The sequence below is a fragment of the Pecten maximus genome, chromosome 16 (genome assembly GCF_902652985.1).
Source record: "Pecten maximus chromosome 16, xPecMax1.1, whole genome shotgun sequence".
Classification (NCBI taxonomy): domain Eukaryota; kingdom Metazoa; phylum Mollusca; class Bivalvia; order Pectinida; family Pectinidae; genus Pecten; species Pecten maximus.
This window is the reverse complement of record NC_047030.1, coordinates 9,709,611-9,727,353: the sequence shown is the minus strand read 5'-3', so window position 1 is coordinate 9,727,353 and position 17,743 is coordinate 9,709,611. Positions and strand designations below refer to the sequence as shown.

At 34.5% G+C, this 17,743-nt stretch overlaps 1 protein-coding gene across 2 annotated transcripts in view; it reads right to left on the bottom strand.

The window, feature by feature from the left end:
- Positions 1-17,436, bottom strand: part of LOC117345421 (E3 ubiquitin-protein ligase MIB2-like) — a 44,326-nt gene extending 26,890 nt beyond the window's left edge. Inside the window, exons 1-6 of one of the 2 annotated variants that reach the window (XM_033908496.1) lie at positions 17,340-17,436; positions 15,036-15,249; positions 14,504-14,675; positions 13,770-13,876; positions 11,817-12,023; positions 611-747 (exon numbers count right to left, since the gene is read on the bottom strand). In XM_033908496.1, the coding sequence (XP_033764387.1) occupies positions 611-747; positions 11,817-12,023; positions 13,770-13,876; positions 14,504-14,675; positions 15,036-15,249; positions 17,340-17,351 (849 nt within the window). In that variant the 5' untranslated portion in view covers positions 17,352-17,436. Of the gene's footprint in view, positions 1-610; positions 748-11,816; positions 12,024-13,769; positions 13,877-14,503; positions 14,676-15,035; positions 15,250-17,130; positions 17,301-17,339 lie in introns of those variants that run through there. The other variant, XM_033908495.1, reaches the window with a different exon arrangement.
- Between the last annotated feature and the right edge of the window lie 307 nt (positions 17,437-17,743).

Below are 17,743 nucleotides of genomic sequence, written 5' to 3'. Positions count from 1 at the left end.
GCATAACTAGGCACCAAGGGGAACCTACATATGAAATTTGAGAAAGATCCCTTCAGTACTTTCTGAGAAATAGCCATAACAAGAATTGTTTACGGACGGAGGGACGGAGGGACGGACGGACGGACGGACGGAGGGACGGACGGACGGATGGACGACGGACCACGGACGCAGGGCGATTTGAATAGCCCACCATCTGATGATGGTGGGCTAAAAATCAGTAAAAGTAGGAGTTGGAGACAAAAATTATTTTTATGTGGTACTTATCCATAAATAGGAATTATTTCAAGGACATTACTGGGTAACCTTCTTTAAAATGTCTACAATATAATTTTACAATATTGTATTTATTATTATAAATAATTTTCAATACTTTCTACTATATGAACACAAAAACTGTTAAGTACATATTATCCAATATCAAGGACCTGCTTTAATTGCCAGAAAGCTAGATATATAATTACTGCTGTACATTAACTGACATACAGTATTACATTATATACATGTTAAATGCTAATATATTTAATCCTGGGTCTCAAAGCTGTACACTGATCTATATTCATATCAACAACAAAAAGTCATATGTTTAAACATTTAATTGGCTATTACTGACCTGTTCCATTTTCTCACTCCACGGTGTATATCTGTCGTCGTTGTCCTGAAGCTGTCGTAGAGACTTCATGTCCATACATACCTGGACTTTGTCAGATGGTTTTAGTGCTACAGTATAGTTACCCTTGTTTACAACATCTGTAAACAGACCACAACACACATAATCAAAATGACTACAAAGGATTCATATAGGTACCAACAAAATAATATAATTACAGGTTTAAATATGATATTCCTGACAAATGTACATTCTGTTTTTGACCCTAAAATCAATGATGAGTTCTTGGTGCCAGTTAAGTTATCAAAAGTGATATTATCGATTAAATGAATTAGATCATTTCTTAAATAAATTGATTCAAACGAAAGAGCTACAGAAGCTGACAATTTATGTCTGCAAGTACCTGTTACACACTTTTATACAATAAAATGTACAATATTCTGACCCAAGGTACAGTAATGTAAACATGGAAAGGGGATGGTATAGTAATGTAAACATAGATAGGGGATGGTATAGTAATGTAAACATAGATAGGGGATGGTATAGTAATGTAAACATAGATAGGGGATGGTATAGTAATGTAAACATAGATATGGGATGGTATAGTAATGTAAACATAGATAGGGGATGGTATAGTAATGTAAACATAGATAGGGGATGGTATAGTAATGTAAACATAGATAGGGGATGGTATAGTAATGTAAACATAGATAGGGGATGGTATAGTAATGTAAACATGGATAGGGGATGGTATAGTAATGTAAACATAGATAGGGGATGGTATAGTAATGTAAACATAGATAGGGGATGGTATAGTAATGTAAACATGGATAGGGACGGTATAGTAATGTAAACATAGATAGGGGATGGTATAGTAATGTAAACATAGATAGGGGATGGTATAGTAATGTAAACATAGATAGGGGATGGTATAGTAATGTAAACATAGATAGGGGATGGTATAGTAATGTAAACATGGATAGGGACGGTATAGTAATGTAAACATAGATACGGGATGGTATAGTAATGTAAACATAGATAGGGGATGGTATAGTAATGTAAACATAGATAGGGGATGGTATAGTAATGTAAACATGGATAGGGGATGGTATAGTAATGTAAACATGGAGGGGATGGTATAGTAATGTAAACATGGATAGGGGATGGTATAGTAATGTAAACATAGATAGGAGATGATATAGTAATGTAAACATGGATAGGGACGGTATAGTAATGTAAACATAGATAGGGGATGGTATAGTAATGTAAACATGGATAGGGGATGGTATAGTAATGTAAACATGGATAGGGGATGGTATAGTAATGTAAACATAGATAGGGGATGGTATAGTAATGTAAACATAGATAGGGGATGGTATAGTAATGTAAACATAGATAGGGGATGGTATAGTAATGTAAACATATATAGGGGATGGTATAGTAATGTAAACATAGATAGGAGATGATATAGTAATGTAAACATGGAGGGGATGGTATAGTAATGTAAACATAGATAGGGGATGGTATAGTAATGTAAACATAGATAGGGGATGGTATAGTAATGTAAACATGGAGGGGATGGTATAGTAATGTAAACATGGATAGGGGATGGTATAGTAATGTAAACATAGATAGGGGATGGTATAGTAATGTAAACATAGATAGGGGATGGTATAGTAATGTAAACATAGATAGGGATGGTATAGTAATGTAAACATAGATAGGGGATGGTATAGTAATGTAAACATAGATAGGGGATGATATAGTAATGTAAACATAGATAGGGGATGGTATAGTAATGTAAACATGGATAGGGGATGGTATAGTAATGTAAACATAGATAGGGGATGGTATAGTAATGTAAACATGGATAGGGGATGGTATAGTAATGTAAACATAGATAGGGGATGGTATAGTAATGTAAACATAGATAGGGCTGGTATAGTAATGTAAACATGGATAGGGGATGGTATAGTGATGTAAACATAGATAGGGGATGGTATAGTAATGTAAACATAGATAGGGGATGGTATAGTAATGTAAACATGGATAGGGGATGGTATAGTAATGTAAACATGGATAGGGATGGTATAGTAATGTAAACATGGAGGGGATGGTATAGTAATGTAAACATGGATAGGGGATGGTATAGTAATGTATACATAGATAGGGGATGTTATAGTAATGTAAACATAGATAGGGGATGGTATAGTAATGTAAACATGGAGGGGATGGTATAGTAATGTAAACATGGATAGGGGATGGTATAGTAATGTATACATAGATAGGGGATGGTATAGTAATGTAAACATGGATAGGGGATGGTATAGTAATGTAAACATGGATATGGGATGGTATAGTAATGTATACATAGATAGGGACGGTATAGTAATGTAAACATGGATAGGGGATGGTATAGTAATGTAAACATAGATAGGGGATGGTATAATAATGTAAACATAGATAGGGGATGGTATAATAATGTAAACATATATAGGGGATGGTATAGTAATGTAAACATAGATAGGGGATGGTATAGTAATGTAAACATAGATAGAGGATGGTATAGTAATGTAAACATAGATAGGGGATGGTATAGTAATGTAAACATGGATAGGGGATGGTATAGTAATGTAAACATAGATAGGGGATGGTATAGTAATGTAAACATAGATAGGGGATGGTATAGTAATGTAAACATAGATAGGGGATGGTATAGTAATGTAAACATAGATAGGGGATGGTATAGTAATGTAAACATAGATAGGGGATGGTATAGTAATGTAAACATAGATAGGGGATGGTATAGTAATGTAAACACAGATAGGGGATGGTATAGTAATGTAAACATAGATAGGGGATGGTATAGTAATGTAAACATAGATAGGGGATGGTATAGTAATGTAAACATAGATAGGGGATGGTATAGTAATGTAAACATAGATATGGGATGGTATAGTAATGTAAACATGGATCGGGGACGGTATAGTAATGTAAACATGGATAGGGGATGGTATAGTAATGTAAACATAGATAGGGGATGGTATAGTAATGTAAACATAGATAGGGGATGGTATAGTAATGTAAACATGGAGGGGATGGTATAGTAATGTAAACATGGATAGGGACGGTATAGTAATGTAAACATGGATAGGGGATGGTATAGTAATGTAAACATGGATATGGGATGGTATAGTAATGTATACATAGATAGGGACGGTATAGTAATGTAAACATGGATAGGGGATGGTATAGTAATGTAAACATAGATAGGGGATGGTATAGTAATGTAAACATAGATAGGGGATGGTATAATAATGTAAACATATATAGGGGATGGTATAGTAATGTAAACATAGATAGGGATGGTATAGTAATATAAACATGGATAGGGGATGGTATAGTAATGTAAACATAGATATGGGATGGTATAGTAATGTAAACATGGATCGGGGACGGTATAGTAATGTAAACATGGATAGGGGATGGTATAGTAATGTAAACATAGATAGGGGATGGTATAGTAATGTAAACATAGATAGGGGATGGTATAGTAATGTAAACATGGAGGGGATGGTATAGTAATGTAAACATGGATAGGGACGGTATAGTAATGTAAACATGGATAGGGGATGGTATAGTAATGTAAACATGGATAGGGGATGGTATAGTAATGTAAACATGGATCGGGGACGGTATAGTAATGTAAACATGGATAGGAGATGGTATAGTAATGTAAACATAGATAGGGGATGGTATAGTAATGTAAACATAGATAGGGGATGGTGTAGTAATGTAAACATAGATAGGGGATGGTATAGTAATGTAAACATAGATAGGGGATGGTATAGTAATGTAAACATGGAGGGGATGGTATAGTAATGTAAACATGGATAGGGGATGGTATAGTAATGTAAACATGGATATGGGATGGTATAGTAATGTATACATAGATAGGGACGGTATAGTAATGTAAACATGGATAGGGGATGGTATAGTAATGTAAACATAGATAGGGGATGGTATAGTAATGTAAACATAGATAGGGGATGGTATAATAATGTAAACATATATAGGGGATGGTATAGTAATGTAAACATAGATAGGGGATGGTATAGTAATGTAAACATGGATAGGGGATGGTATAGTAATGTAAACATAGATAGGGGATGGTATAGTAATATAAACATGGATAGGGGATGGTATAGTAATGTAAACATAGATATGGGATGGTATAGTAATGTAAACATGGATCGGGGACGGTATAGTAATGTAAACATGGATAGGGGATGGTATAGTAATGTAAACATAGATAGGGGATGGTATAGTAATGTAAACATAGATAGGGGATGGTATAGTAATGTAAACATGGAGGGGATGGTATAGTAATGTAAACATGGATAGGGACGGTATAGTAATGTAAACATGGATAGGGGATGGTATAGTAATGTAAACATGGATATGGGATGGTATAGTAATGTATACATAGATAGGGACGGTATAGTAATGTAAACATGGATAGGGGATGGTATAGTAATGTAAACATAGATAGGGGATGGTATAGTAATATAAACATGGATAGGGGATGGTATAGTAATGTAAACATAGATATGGGATGGTATAGTAATGTAAACATGGATCGGGGACGGTATAGTAATGTAAACATGGATAGGGGATGGTATAGTAATGTAAACATAGATAGGGGATGGTATAGTAATGTAAACATAGATAGGGGATGGTATAGTAATGTAAACATGGAGGGGATGGTATAGTAATGTAAACATGGATAGGGACGGTATAGTAATGTAAACATGGATAGGGGATGGTATAGTAATGTAAACATGGATAGGGGATGGTATAGTAATGTAAACATGGATCGGGGACGGTATAGTAATGTAAACATGGATAGGAGATGGTATAGTAATGTAAACATAGATAGGGGATGGTATAGTAATGTAAACATAGATAGGGGATGGTGTAGTAATGTAAACATAGATAGGGGATGGTATAGTAATGTAAACATAGATAGGGGATGGTATAGTAATGTAAACATGGAGGGGATGGTATAGTAATGTAAACATGGATAGGGGATGGTATAGTAATGTAAACATGGATATGGGATGGTATAGTAATGTATACATAGATAGGGGCGGTATAGTAATGTAAACATGGATAGGGGATGGTATAGTAATGTAAACATAGATAGGGGATGGTATAGTAATGTAAACATAGATAGGGGATGGTATAATAATGTAAACATATATAGGGGATGGTATAGTAATGTAAACATAGATAGGGGATGGTATAGTAATATAAACATGGATAGGGGATGGTATAGTAATGTAAACATAGATATGGGATGGTATAGTAATGTAAACATGGATCGGGGACGGTATAGTAATGTAAACATGGATAGGGGATGGTATAGTAATGTAAACATAGATAGGGGATGGTATAGTAATGTAAACATAGATAGGGGATGGTATAGTAATGTAAACATGGAGGGGATGGTATAGTAATGTAAACATGGATAGGGACGGTATAGTAATGTAAACATGGATAGGGGATGGTATAGTAATGTAAACATGGATATGGGATGGTATAGTAATGTATACATAGATAGGGACGGTATAGTAATGTAAACATGGATAGGGGATGGTATAGTAATGTAAACATAGATAGGGGATGGTATAGTAATGTAAACATAGATAGGGGATGGTATAGTAATGTAAACATGGAGGGGATGGTATAGTAATGTAAACATGGATAGGGGATGGTATAGTAATGTAAACATAGATAGGGGATGGTATAGTAATGTAAACATAGATAGGGGATAGTATAGTAATGTAAACATAGATAGGAATGGTATAGTAATGTAAACATAGATAGGGGATGGTATAGTAATGTAAACATAGATAGGGGATGATATAGTAATGTAAACATAGATAGGGGATGGTATAGTAATGTAAACATGGATAGGGGATGGTATAGTAATGTAAACATGGATAGGGATGGTATAGTAATGTAAACATAGATAGGGGATGGTATAGTAATGTAAACATAGATAGGGGATGGTATAGTAATGTAAACATGGAGGGGATGGTATAGTAATGTAAACATGGATAGGGACGGTATAGTAATGTAAACATGGATAGGGGATGGTATAGTAATGTAAACATGGATATGGGATGGTATAGTAATGTATACATAGATAGGGACGGTATAGTAATGTAAACATAGGATAGGGGATGGTATAGTAATATAAACATAGATAGGGGATGGTATAGTAATGTAAACATAGATAGGGGATGGTATAATAATGTAAACATATATAGGGGATGGTATAGTAATGTAAACATAGATAGGGATGGTATAGTAATATAAACATGGATAGGGGATGGTTATAGTAATGTAAACATAGATATGGGATGGTATAGTAATGTAAACATGGATAGGGGACGGTATAGTAATGTAAACATGGATAGGGGATGGTATAGTAATGTAAACATAGATAGGGGATGGTATAGTAATGTAAACATAGATAGGGGATGGTATAGTAATGTAAACATGGAGGGGATGGTATAGTAATGTAAACATGGATAGGGACGGTATAGTAATGTAAACATGGATAGGGATGGTATAGTAATGTAAACATGGATAGGGGATGGTATAGTAATGTAAACATGGATCGGGGACGGTATAGTAATGTAAACATGGATAGGAGATGGTATAGTAATGTAAACATAGATAGGGGATGGTATAGTAATGTAAACATAGATAGGGGATGGTGTAGTAATGTAACATAGATAGGGGGATGGTATAGTAATGTAAACATAGATAGGGGATGGTATAGTAATGTAAACATGGAGGGGATGGTATAGTAATGTAAACATGGATAGGGGATGGTATAGTAATGTAAACATGGATATGGGATGGTATAGTAATGTATACATAGATAGGGACGGTATAGTAATGTAAACATGGATAGGGGATGGTATAGTAATGTAAACATAGATAGGGGATGGTATAGTAATGTAACATAGATAGGGGATGTATAATAATGTAAACATATATGGGGATGGTATAGTAATGTAACATAGATAGGGGAGGGTATAGTATGTAAACATGGATAGGGGATGTATAGTAATGTAAACATAGATAGGGGATGGTATAGTAATAATAAACATGGATAGGGGATGGTTATAGTAATGTAAACATAGATATGGGATGGTATAGTAATGTAAACATGGATCGGGGACGGTATGTAATGTAAACATGGATAGGGGATGGTATAGTAATGTAAACATAGATAGGGGATGGTATAGTAATGTAAACATAGATAGGGGATGGATATAGTAATGTAAACATGGAGGGGATGGTATAGTAATGTAAACATGGATAGGGACGGTATAGTAATGTAAACATGGATAGGGGATGGTATAGTAATGTAAACAGGGATATGGGATGGTATAGTAATGTATACATAGATAGGGACGGTATAGTAATGTAAACATGGATAGGGGATGGTATAGTAATGTAAACATAGATAGGGGATGGTATAGTAATGTAAACATGGATAGGGGATGGTATAGTAATGTAAACATAGATATGGGATGGTATAGTAATGTAAACATGGATAGGGGACGGTATAGTAATGTAAACATGGATAGGGGATGGTATAGTAATGTAAACATAGATAGGGGATGGTATAGTAATGTAAACATAGATAGGGGATGGTATAGTAATGTAAACATGGATAGGGGATGGTATAGTAATGTAAACATGGATAGGGACTGAGTATAGTAATGTAAACATGGATAGGGGATGGTATAGTAATGTAAACATAGATAGGGGATGGTATAGTAATGTAAACATGGATAGGGGATGGTATAGTAATGTAAACATGGATAGGGATGGTATAGTAATGTAAACATAGATAGGGGATGGTATAGTAATGTAAACATAGATAGGGGATGGTATAGTAATGTAAACATAGATAGGGGATGGTATAGTAATGTAAACATAGATAGGGGATGGTCTATATGTAAACATGGATAGGGTGATGTATAGTAATGTAAACATAGATAGGGGATGGTATAGTAATGTAAACATGGATAGGGGATGGTATAGTAATGTAACATAGATGGGGATGGTATAGTAATGTAAACATGGATAGGGGACGGTATAGTAATGTAAACATAGATAGTGGTGATGGTATAGTAATGTAAACATAGATAGGGGATGGTATAGTAATGTAAACAAGATAGGGGGATGGTATAGTAAGGTAAACATAGATAGGGGATGGTATAGTAATGTAAACATGGATAGGGGATCGGTATAGTAATGTAAACATGGATAGGGGATGGTATAGGTAATGTAAACATGGATAGGGGATGGTATAGTAATGTAAACATCGATAGGGGAGGTATAGTATGTAAACATCGATAGGGGATGGTATAGTAATGTAAACATAGATAGGGGATGGTATAGTAATGTAAACATAGGAGGGGATGGTATAAGTAATGTAAACATGTGATATGGGGATGGTATAGTAATGTAAACATGGATAGGAGATGGTATAGTAATGTAAACATGGATAGGGGATGGTATAGTAATGTAAACATAGATAGGGGATGGTATAGTAATGTAAACATAGATAGGGGACGGTATAGTAATGTAAACATGGATAGGGGATGGTATAGTAATGTAAACATAGATAGGGGATGGTATAGTAATGTAAACATAGATAGGGGATGGTATAGTAATGTAAACATGGATAGGGCATGCTATGGTAATGTAAACATGGATAGGGGATGGTATAGTAATGTAAACATAGATAGGGGATGGATATTGTAATGTAAACATGGATAGGGGATGGTATAGTAATGTAAACATAGATAGGGGATGGTATAGTAATGTAAACATAGATAGGGGATGATATAGTAATGTAAACATAGATAGGGGATGGTATAGTAATGTAAACATTGATAGGGGATGGTATAGTAATGTAAACATAGATAGGGGATGGTATAGTAATGTAAACATAGATAGGGGATGGTATAGTAATGTAAACATAGATAGGGGATGGTATAGTAATGTAAACATAGATAGGGGATGGTATAGTAATGTAAACATGGAGGGGATGGTATAGTAATGTAAACATGGATAGGGGATGGTATAGTAATGTAAACATGGAGGGGATGGTACAGTAATGTAAACATCGATAGGGGATGGTATAGTAATGTAAACATAGATAGGGGATGGTATAGTAATGTAAACATAGATAGGGGATGGTATAGTAATGTAAACATAGATAGGGGATGGTATAGTAATGTAAACATAGATAGGGATGGTATAGTAATGTAAACATAGATAGGGGATGGTATAGTAATGTAAACATAGATAGGGGATGGTATAGTAATGTAAACATAGATAGGGGATGGTATAGTAATGTAAACATAGATAGGGGATGGTATAGTAATGTAAACATGGAGGGGATGGTATAGTAATGTAAACATGGATAGGGGATGGTATAGTAATGTATACATGGATAGGGACGGTATAGTAATGTAAACATAGATACGGGATGGTATAGTAATGTAAACATGGATAGGGGATGGTATAGTAATGTAAACATAGATAGGAGATGATATAGTAATGTAAACATAGATAGGGGATGGTATAGTAATGTAAACATAGATAGGGGATGGTATAGTAATGTAAACATAGATAGGGGATGGTATAGTAATGTAAACATAGATACGGGGATGGTATAGTAATGTAAACATGGATAGGGATGGTATAGTAATGTAAACATAGATAGGAGATGATATAGTAATGTAAACATAGATAGGGGATGGTATAGTAATGTAAACATAGATAGGGGATGGTATAGTAATGTAAACATAGATAGGGGATGGTATAGTAATGTAAACATAGATAGGGGATGGTGTAGTAATGTAAACATAGATAGGGGATGGTATAGTAATGTAAACATAGATAGGGGATGGTATAGTAATGTAAACATGGATAGGGGATGGTATAGTAATGTAAACATAGATAGGGGATGGTATAGTAATGTAAACATGGATAGGGGATGGTATAGTAATGTAAACATGGATAGGGGATGGTATAGTAATGTAAACATGGATAGGGGATGGTATAGTAATGTAAACATAGATAGGGGATGGTATAGTAATGTAAACATGGATAGGGGATGGTATAGTAATGTAAACATAGATAGGAGATGATATAGTAATGTAAACATAGATAGGGGATGGTATAATAATGTAAACATGGATAGGGGATGGTATAGTAATGTAAACATGGATAGGGGATGGTATAGTAATGTAAACATGGATAGGGGATGGTATAGTAATGTAAACATAGATAGGGGATGGTATAGTAATGTAAACATGGATAGGGGATGGTATAGTAATGTAAACATAGATAGGAGATGATATAGTAATGTAAACATAGATAGGGGATGGTATAATAATGTAAACATGGATAGGGGATGGTATAGTAATGTAAACATAGATAGGGGATGGTATAGTAATGTAAACATGGATAGGGATGGTATAGTAATGTAAACATGGAGGGGATGGTATAGTAATGTAAACATGGATAGGGGATGGTATAGTAATGTAAACATAGATAGGGGATGGTATAGTAATGTAAACATAGATAGGGGATGGTATAGTAATGTAAACATAGATAGGGGATGGTATAGTAATGTAAACATGGATAGGGGATGGTATAGTAATGTATACATAGATAGGGGATGTTATAGTAATGTAAACATAGATAGGGGATGGTATAGTAATGTAAACATGGAGGGGATGGTATAGTAATGTAAACATAGATAGGGGATGGTATAGTAATGTAAACATGGATTTTGATGGTATAGTAATGTAAACATAGATAGGGATGTTATAGTAATGTAAACATGGATAGGGACGGTATAGTAATGTCAACATAGATAGGGGATGGTATAGTAATGTAAACATAGATAGGGGAGGGTATAGTAATGTAAACATAGATAGGGGATGGTATAGTAATGTAAACATGGATAGGGACGGTATAGTAATGTAAACATGGATTTTGATGGTATATAGTGAAGTATACAATGACAGGCGACCATCAGGATGGCAATAGAAGTACTAAAAATATAATAGGGTATCAAACTGACACATTGTATTATACTTACCAACCAAAGGTAGATGTTCTGGGTAATATTTGCCACCTGATTTGGCCTGTTTACTGCCCGTGAAGATGATATCCACGCAGCCCTCTCCACCTAGACGATGCAGATGTTCCTCTTTGGTAGACTTCCATAACACTGATGCACCCCCTCGCTGTGACTGTTTATTCCATTCCTTCAGATTTGTCACTTTCCCCATCTCCCCTTCGCCCCCTGGCCAAATCAATGTTACATGCAGTGGTCTCTTATGATTTATTTAAAGTAAAATATTCAAATCTAGTGAGTGTACTACTGTAACAGAGCACATTATAAATTAATATTTAATCAACCTGCGTCCCCTGGCTTACTAGCCTTAATACGCTCAACCAATGAAGCTTAAGAGAGTATCTCTCTAACTGAGTAGCATATTGCAGCTAGTATTTACCAGGGTTACACACAAGAAATATAAATGATATAATTATTAATAAGCAACATATTATGAAAATAAAAGTAAGAGGTTCATTTTCGTTAAGTTCAACATACAATGTATTGTTTTCAATATGTACATCCATCGAAAAGCTATGGAATTAAAGGTATAATGATGAAGATTTTTTCTTATGAACCGTAGACAGTATAGGTGCAAACATGATTATATATAATCATAGTTATATAAAACACTCATAAAATGTTACCTCACAAGAAAAATATTTCCAATCCAATGCCAGAACTATATGTTTAAGTACGGTTTGTAAGAGTTATCCCCCCTGTGAACGTTAGTCTGTGAGAGCAGGAAATGATAGAACAATGTGATGAAATATACAGGGGAGATAACTCCTCTTTACATGATAAAAAGAAAAAACAACAAGACTCTGTTGCATTATTTTTAAACCACATATGAAAATATAAATTGAGAAGTTCATTTCCGTAAAGTTCAAAATATTATTTTCATTATGAACCATCAATGTTAACGACCTACATTACAAATTGTCCAGTAATGGCTTAAAATATACAAGTCGAATACAGGTTGAGTTGGGTATTAAATAAATAATTAAAAATAGAGCTGAATGATTTAATAGTTAAGAGCTTAGATTACTGATACTTAGGAGACAATCAAAGGAGATCAATAAGTTTAATTCAATGTTAAAGTGATCAGCCAATCATTACAGACCTAGACAATTTTAAATAACAGTGCAATTACATTTTTGTTTTAATCTAATGAGTTATCAGACATTTTAAATCAGTTTATGAATTCTTAATATCATGGATGATATTTTCGAACGAAATCAGTAGATCTGTAGAAAGGTTTAAAAACAAAAATAAACAAATGCAATGCAATCTTCTGATCAAGACAATTTAAGTCCTAGACAAACACCATGATGTGAATTAAGGACACAATTAACCAGGATATTGACCGAAGTAAAGCATGGAAATTTACACGAGGTGGAAATATACATTAAATACGTAAACAGAATTCGGCCGTAAAAGTTCCCACCACATGTATTTTTCTTTGACATATGTGATTTTTATGAAACAAGTGGAAAAGAAAATTACATTGATCAAAAAATAATCCCAACATGTATAGCTTAATTACCTACTGAAATCGTGAAATTAAAAAACCCTGCGGAAATAATCACATTTACAGTTAATTGTATGTAAATCATAGTCTGAAACTAGCTGCAAGTATGTGGAGAGTTTGGGTCACTACAGGTGATAATTATTTTTTGAAATTGTCATATCAAATGACACGATTTCATTTCACGATGATAATAAGCCTATTCTATTTTAAAGTTTCTAAGAGATTTGTGGAAAAGTGAGAGAGATTTCCAGACAAATATGCATGTTTATATTGAATGAACGGACAGTGCTATATTATTTAATACTTAACTCAAACTTTGACAGGTGCATATTAACACAGTGCCACACTATTTATACTTTACTCAAACTTTGTCAGGTGTATATTGATAAGAATTGAATTATTACCATCAACATTCTTCGATTTCCAGTGTGGTCCTCTCATTACCTCTGTACCTATAAACAGACCTCTGGAGTCCACTTGTCGACTTCCCTCTCTCTTGAGTACAGACCACCTATGGGAAGACCAGGTATGGATATATTTATACAGACAAGTGCTCGATAAAGTTTACTTTATTAAAAAAAATACAAATGTTCTGATAATCTTGGAATTCCATATTTATATACTAAATGTGGCTAAACTCCAATATTATATACTCTTAATCAACAAAACAAAGACATCAATTGTAACTTTGGTCAATCAACATGCAACATTCTGGTTGAGGTTTGCAAACCAAAGCTCTGCTAATAATTGAAATAAAATTTTGCTTACTTATCATAAAGAGTTTTAAATATAATAGGACAAAGTCAAACAATTAATTAAAAAATACAATTAGAGGCTTAGATATAGTTCATTATCCACATAAATTGCTATATTTACACCACCACGTGATTAAAACTAATGATGGCATGCGATAATTTATGACATTTTGTACCATAAAATTAATTGTCTAATCAAACTTTACAACAGGATTCCATAAAAAAGTTTACACCATCCTATTGATAACTACAATAAAAAATAACTGCAAAATATTTATGACCGTCATACACCTCTAAAATGATCATATCACTTATTAAATGAAATATGATTAAAGAATATACATGTATCACAAAATGTCTTAAATATTAATGCCATAACTCACGGCGTAGCCTTCTCCACATCAATCCTAACAAAGCCATGCTTGATGTTGTGTTTGTCCGCCATGTAACAAGGAGTACACAGGTTGATGTCTGTACATGAAGAACACTTCCACCGCATACCAGCTATTGGTGTCACTGTACACTCAGAGCAGGAGATGTACTCATGTTTGATACCTAAACAATCAACATCCGAGGTCATTTCAAAGTTAAATCCTACAGTTAATGACTATAAATGATATTTCTGTTTGAATTAATGTTATAGAGACTGACAATAATATTAAAATAGATGCTCTATACATATATCTATGCATATATAACAGGCAAATTGTTAATTCAATTTTAGAGCATACTCTGAAAATGTTTTCTTCTATTTTTTTTCTAATGAAAATTTGCCAGTCAGTCTCTATCTATAATATATATGTTTGAAAATTAAACAATTACAGCTGACTTAAAATGTCATTTATTTATATTTTATGTGAAGTTGAAAAATCCTCATTATAAGCTGTACTCATGCAGAAATAACCGAATCCTTACCAATTTGAGCTGTATCAAAAATTCTGAGGTCATATTTCCCATCCTGTCCAGCACGGTACCGGAGTTCTCGTCCCGAGTCCCATATAACTGTGACTTTTTTGTCGGCCATTGCTGACTTGGGAACATAGATAACAGTACCCAGATACCCCTCTCCACTGTCTTGTCTCTTACTATTCCAGTCGGGGCCCCGCACCACCCGGGTACCGGCCTTCAGCTGTAGGTACATCAAATACACTCTCTAATATTTAATTGAATTCATGTACATGTACTTACTTAAAAACATGTCATCTGATATTTCATTGAAAAAAGAAACAAACAAAAACCATACGATATATTCCAAAATCTAAAACAATCAAGATAATATAAATTTTGTGCATTAATGTATAGACATTTTTACTTGGATACTCTTTTTAATGTGCTGGAATTCATCCTTGATATTGAAGACACCTAAAGAAAGTACAGCACAGATTATAGCAAACAGAAAAGAAAGGAAAACAGGAAAAATAGGGAAAATTCCCAACTATTTCAATGGGGTCAACTGATCTATTTTGGTTTCTCTGATTCTGAAGGAGGCCCACTTTGTTGCCTTCTAAGACACACATGCAGTCCACAAATACAGTGGACTGTCCATGCATGTCAATCTCCCCTGAACAGAAGAGAGAGAAGAATCAATACCCCACTCATCAACAGTTGGGCCTACATGTATACAAGAACATATTAAAATGTAGTCACCTCCTATGACATACAGTGCATGAGAAAAGGGATGTTCTACCCTCGCTCCTACAGTGTACATGGGTTAGATAATGAATAAGGTCAAATTATTAGGTATACATTGTAACTGCTGTTCCTGTGGGACATTTACTTACACTGTATATTAACTTACAGTTGAATTATAAAATCGTCTGTTTTAATATTACTGGGGGTGGCAAGCGCATTTCTCTATAATAATTAAATAGATATGTACAATTTTAGTTAGTGTATTACTAACCATTGTTACATGCCCTATCCATGTATCTTGATGAAGAAGAATGCTTCTGGGAGCCTCTAGTACAATTCAGCTTAGCTAAAGCCAGTCTCACTTTGCTTTATAAAATCATTAGCATTTATGAAGTAGGCATATCTTCAGCAGCTTACATAACATAAGGAGACAGGAGAAAGAGGAGTGGGGCCCATAAATTCATCAGGTATATCCACAAACACCAACCAATACCAACAACTCCATCACCACCTTTAATTCTGACTCAACTGCCTGTCCATCAAGTCCGCAACTCAGGGTTTTTTTCACACTGGTTTGGGAATATGGGAACTTTTTGCCTCAGTCTGGGATAAAAATGGTGAATTGTGATGGAAATTTTCATGGGTAAACAAAAAAAATGATAACTTAAGCCTAAATAGTAAAAATTTTAGTCAAATAAGTGGGTGGGCCCATTATCGCCCTCAAAAAGTCTTTAGAAAAAGCCCTGCAATTACAGCCCTCCACTGTGAACCTCTCTTTTAACAACACCATGTAGGCCTACACGTAAATTTTACCATTAACTATTATCACCGATTTCAATGTTATTAATTGTATATAATAATTCATTATATTCTCTGTATATGCCACAGGATCCCAGGAGTGCATAGAATACAGGGGTATCTTACACAGATTATTATATATCTTTATTGATAGAACGTCAAACTCCTATGACTCGGATCAACTTATACAACCCCTACAGCAACATGCAGCACAGGCGTCTGAAGTTCTGACAGTAAACTGAGATATAATACCATATAAAAAATAAGAATATCTACTATAAAAAAAGAATAGTTATAGATACTCTTATTTTTGATATGGTATTATATCTCAGTTTAATGTCTGAACTTCAGACGCCTGTGCATGCAGCTACATTCTTAGCCCGAGTTTCCTCTGACCATGACACCATGTCTTACACCAGACATGGCACGCCAGACATGGTGTCAGGGGCAGAGGAAACTTGGGCTACTACAGATGTACATGTACATTCTGTGTTCTCGTTGCTTTTAAAATGGAAGAAGAAATGTTACCAGTCAATTCAATTATAATGTTCAAGTGTCACTACTATGTACATGTACTTACCACAAACCTCTCCATTTCCTCTTATGTAAAACCCCAAAGCAGAAAATAATAAAGGTTCAAGTGCCGGTAACCCTAATAATATAACCTACAACTTAACTAGTCTTGTTAACGTTCAGACACCCGTATACATGGCTGTGTTGATCACCCGTGAACAAGAGGAGACAAATTAATTTACTTCCTTATTTGTTTAGGAGGCGAAATATACGTACATGCCCGATCATCACGAAGCTGATGTATTCCTGGAATTTCCAGTCTAAGCCTGCAAATTGAACATTGCCGAATCGGTCCTGGCCATTCTCCACAGTATGTATACGGAAATCAAAAGTACGTGTACTTTTACCTGCACAATCAGGGAGTTCCGAAGGACAGATTGGACTTCCGAAATTTAAAAGCGCGCCTAATTTCAATTTGGGTCACAACACTTACACATCATTGTCATGGTTCGTCTTAACAGAGACGCATATTTAGTGAATTAATAAGCCTATTAGTGTCAATAAGGTAAACTATAGTTAGTTGATAAACTGAATAACGCGAAAAAAACGCAAAATAACGCAAATCAGAACACGTAATAACGTAAATTGAAACACGTAATAACGCAAATCTATGGAACCCA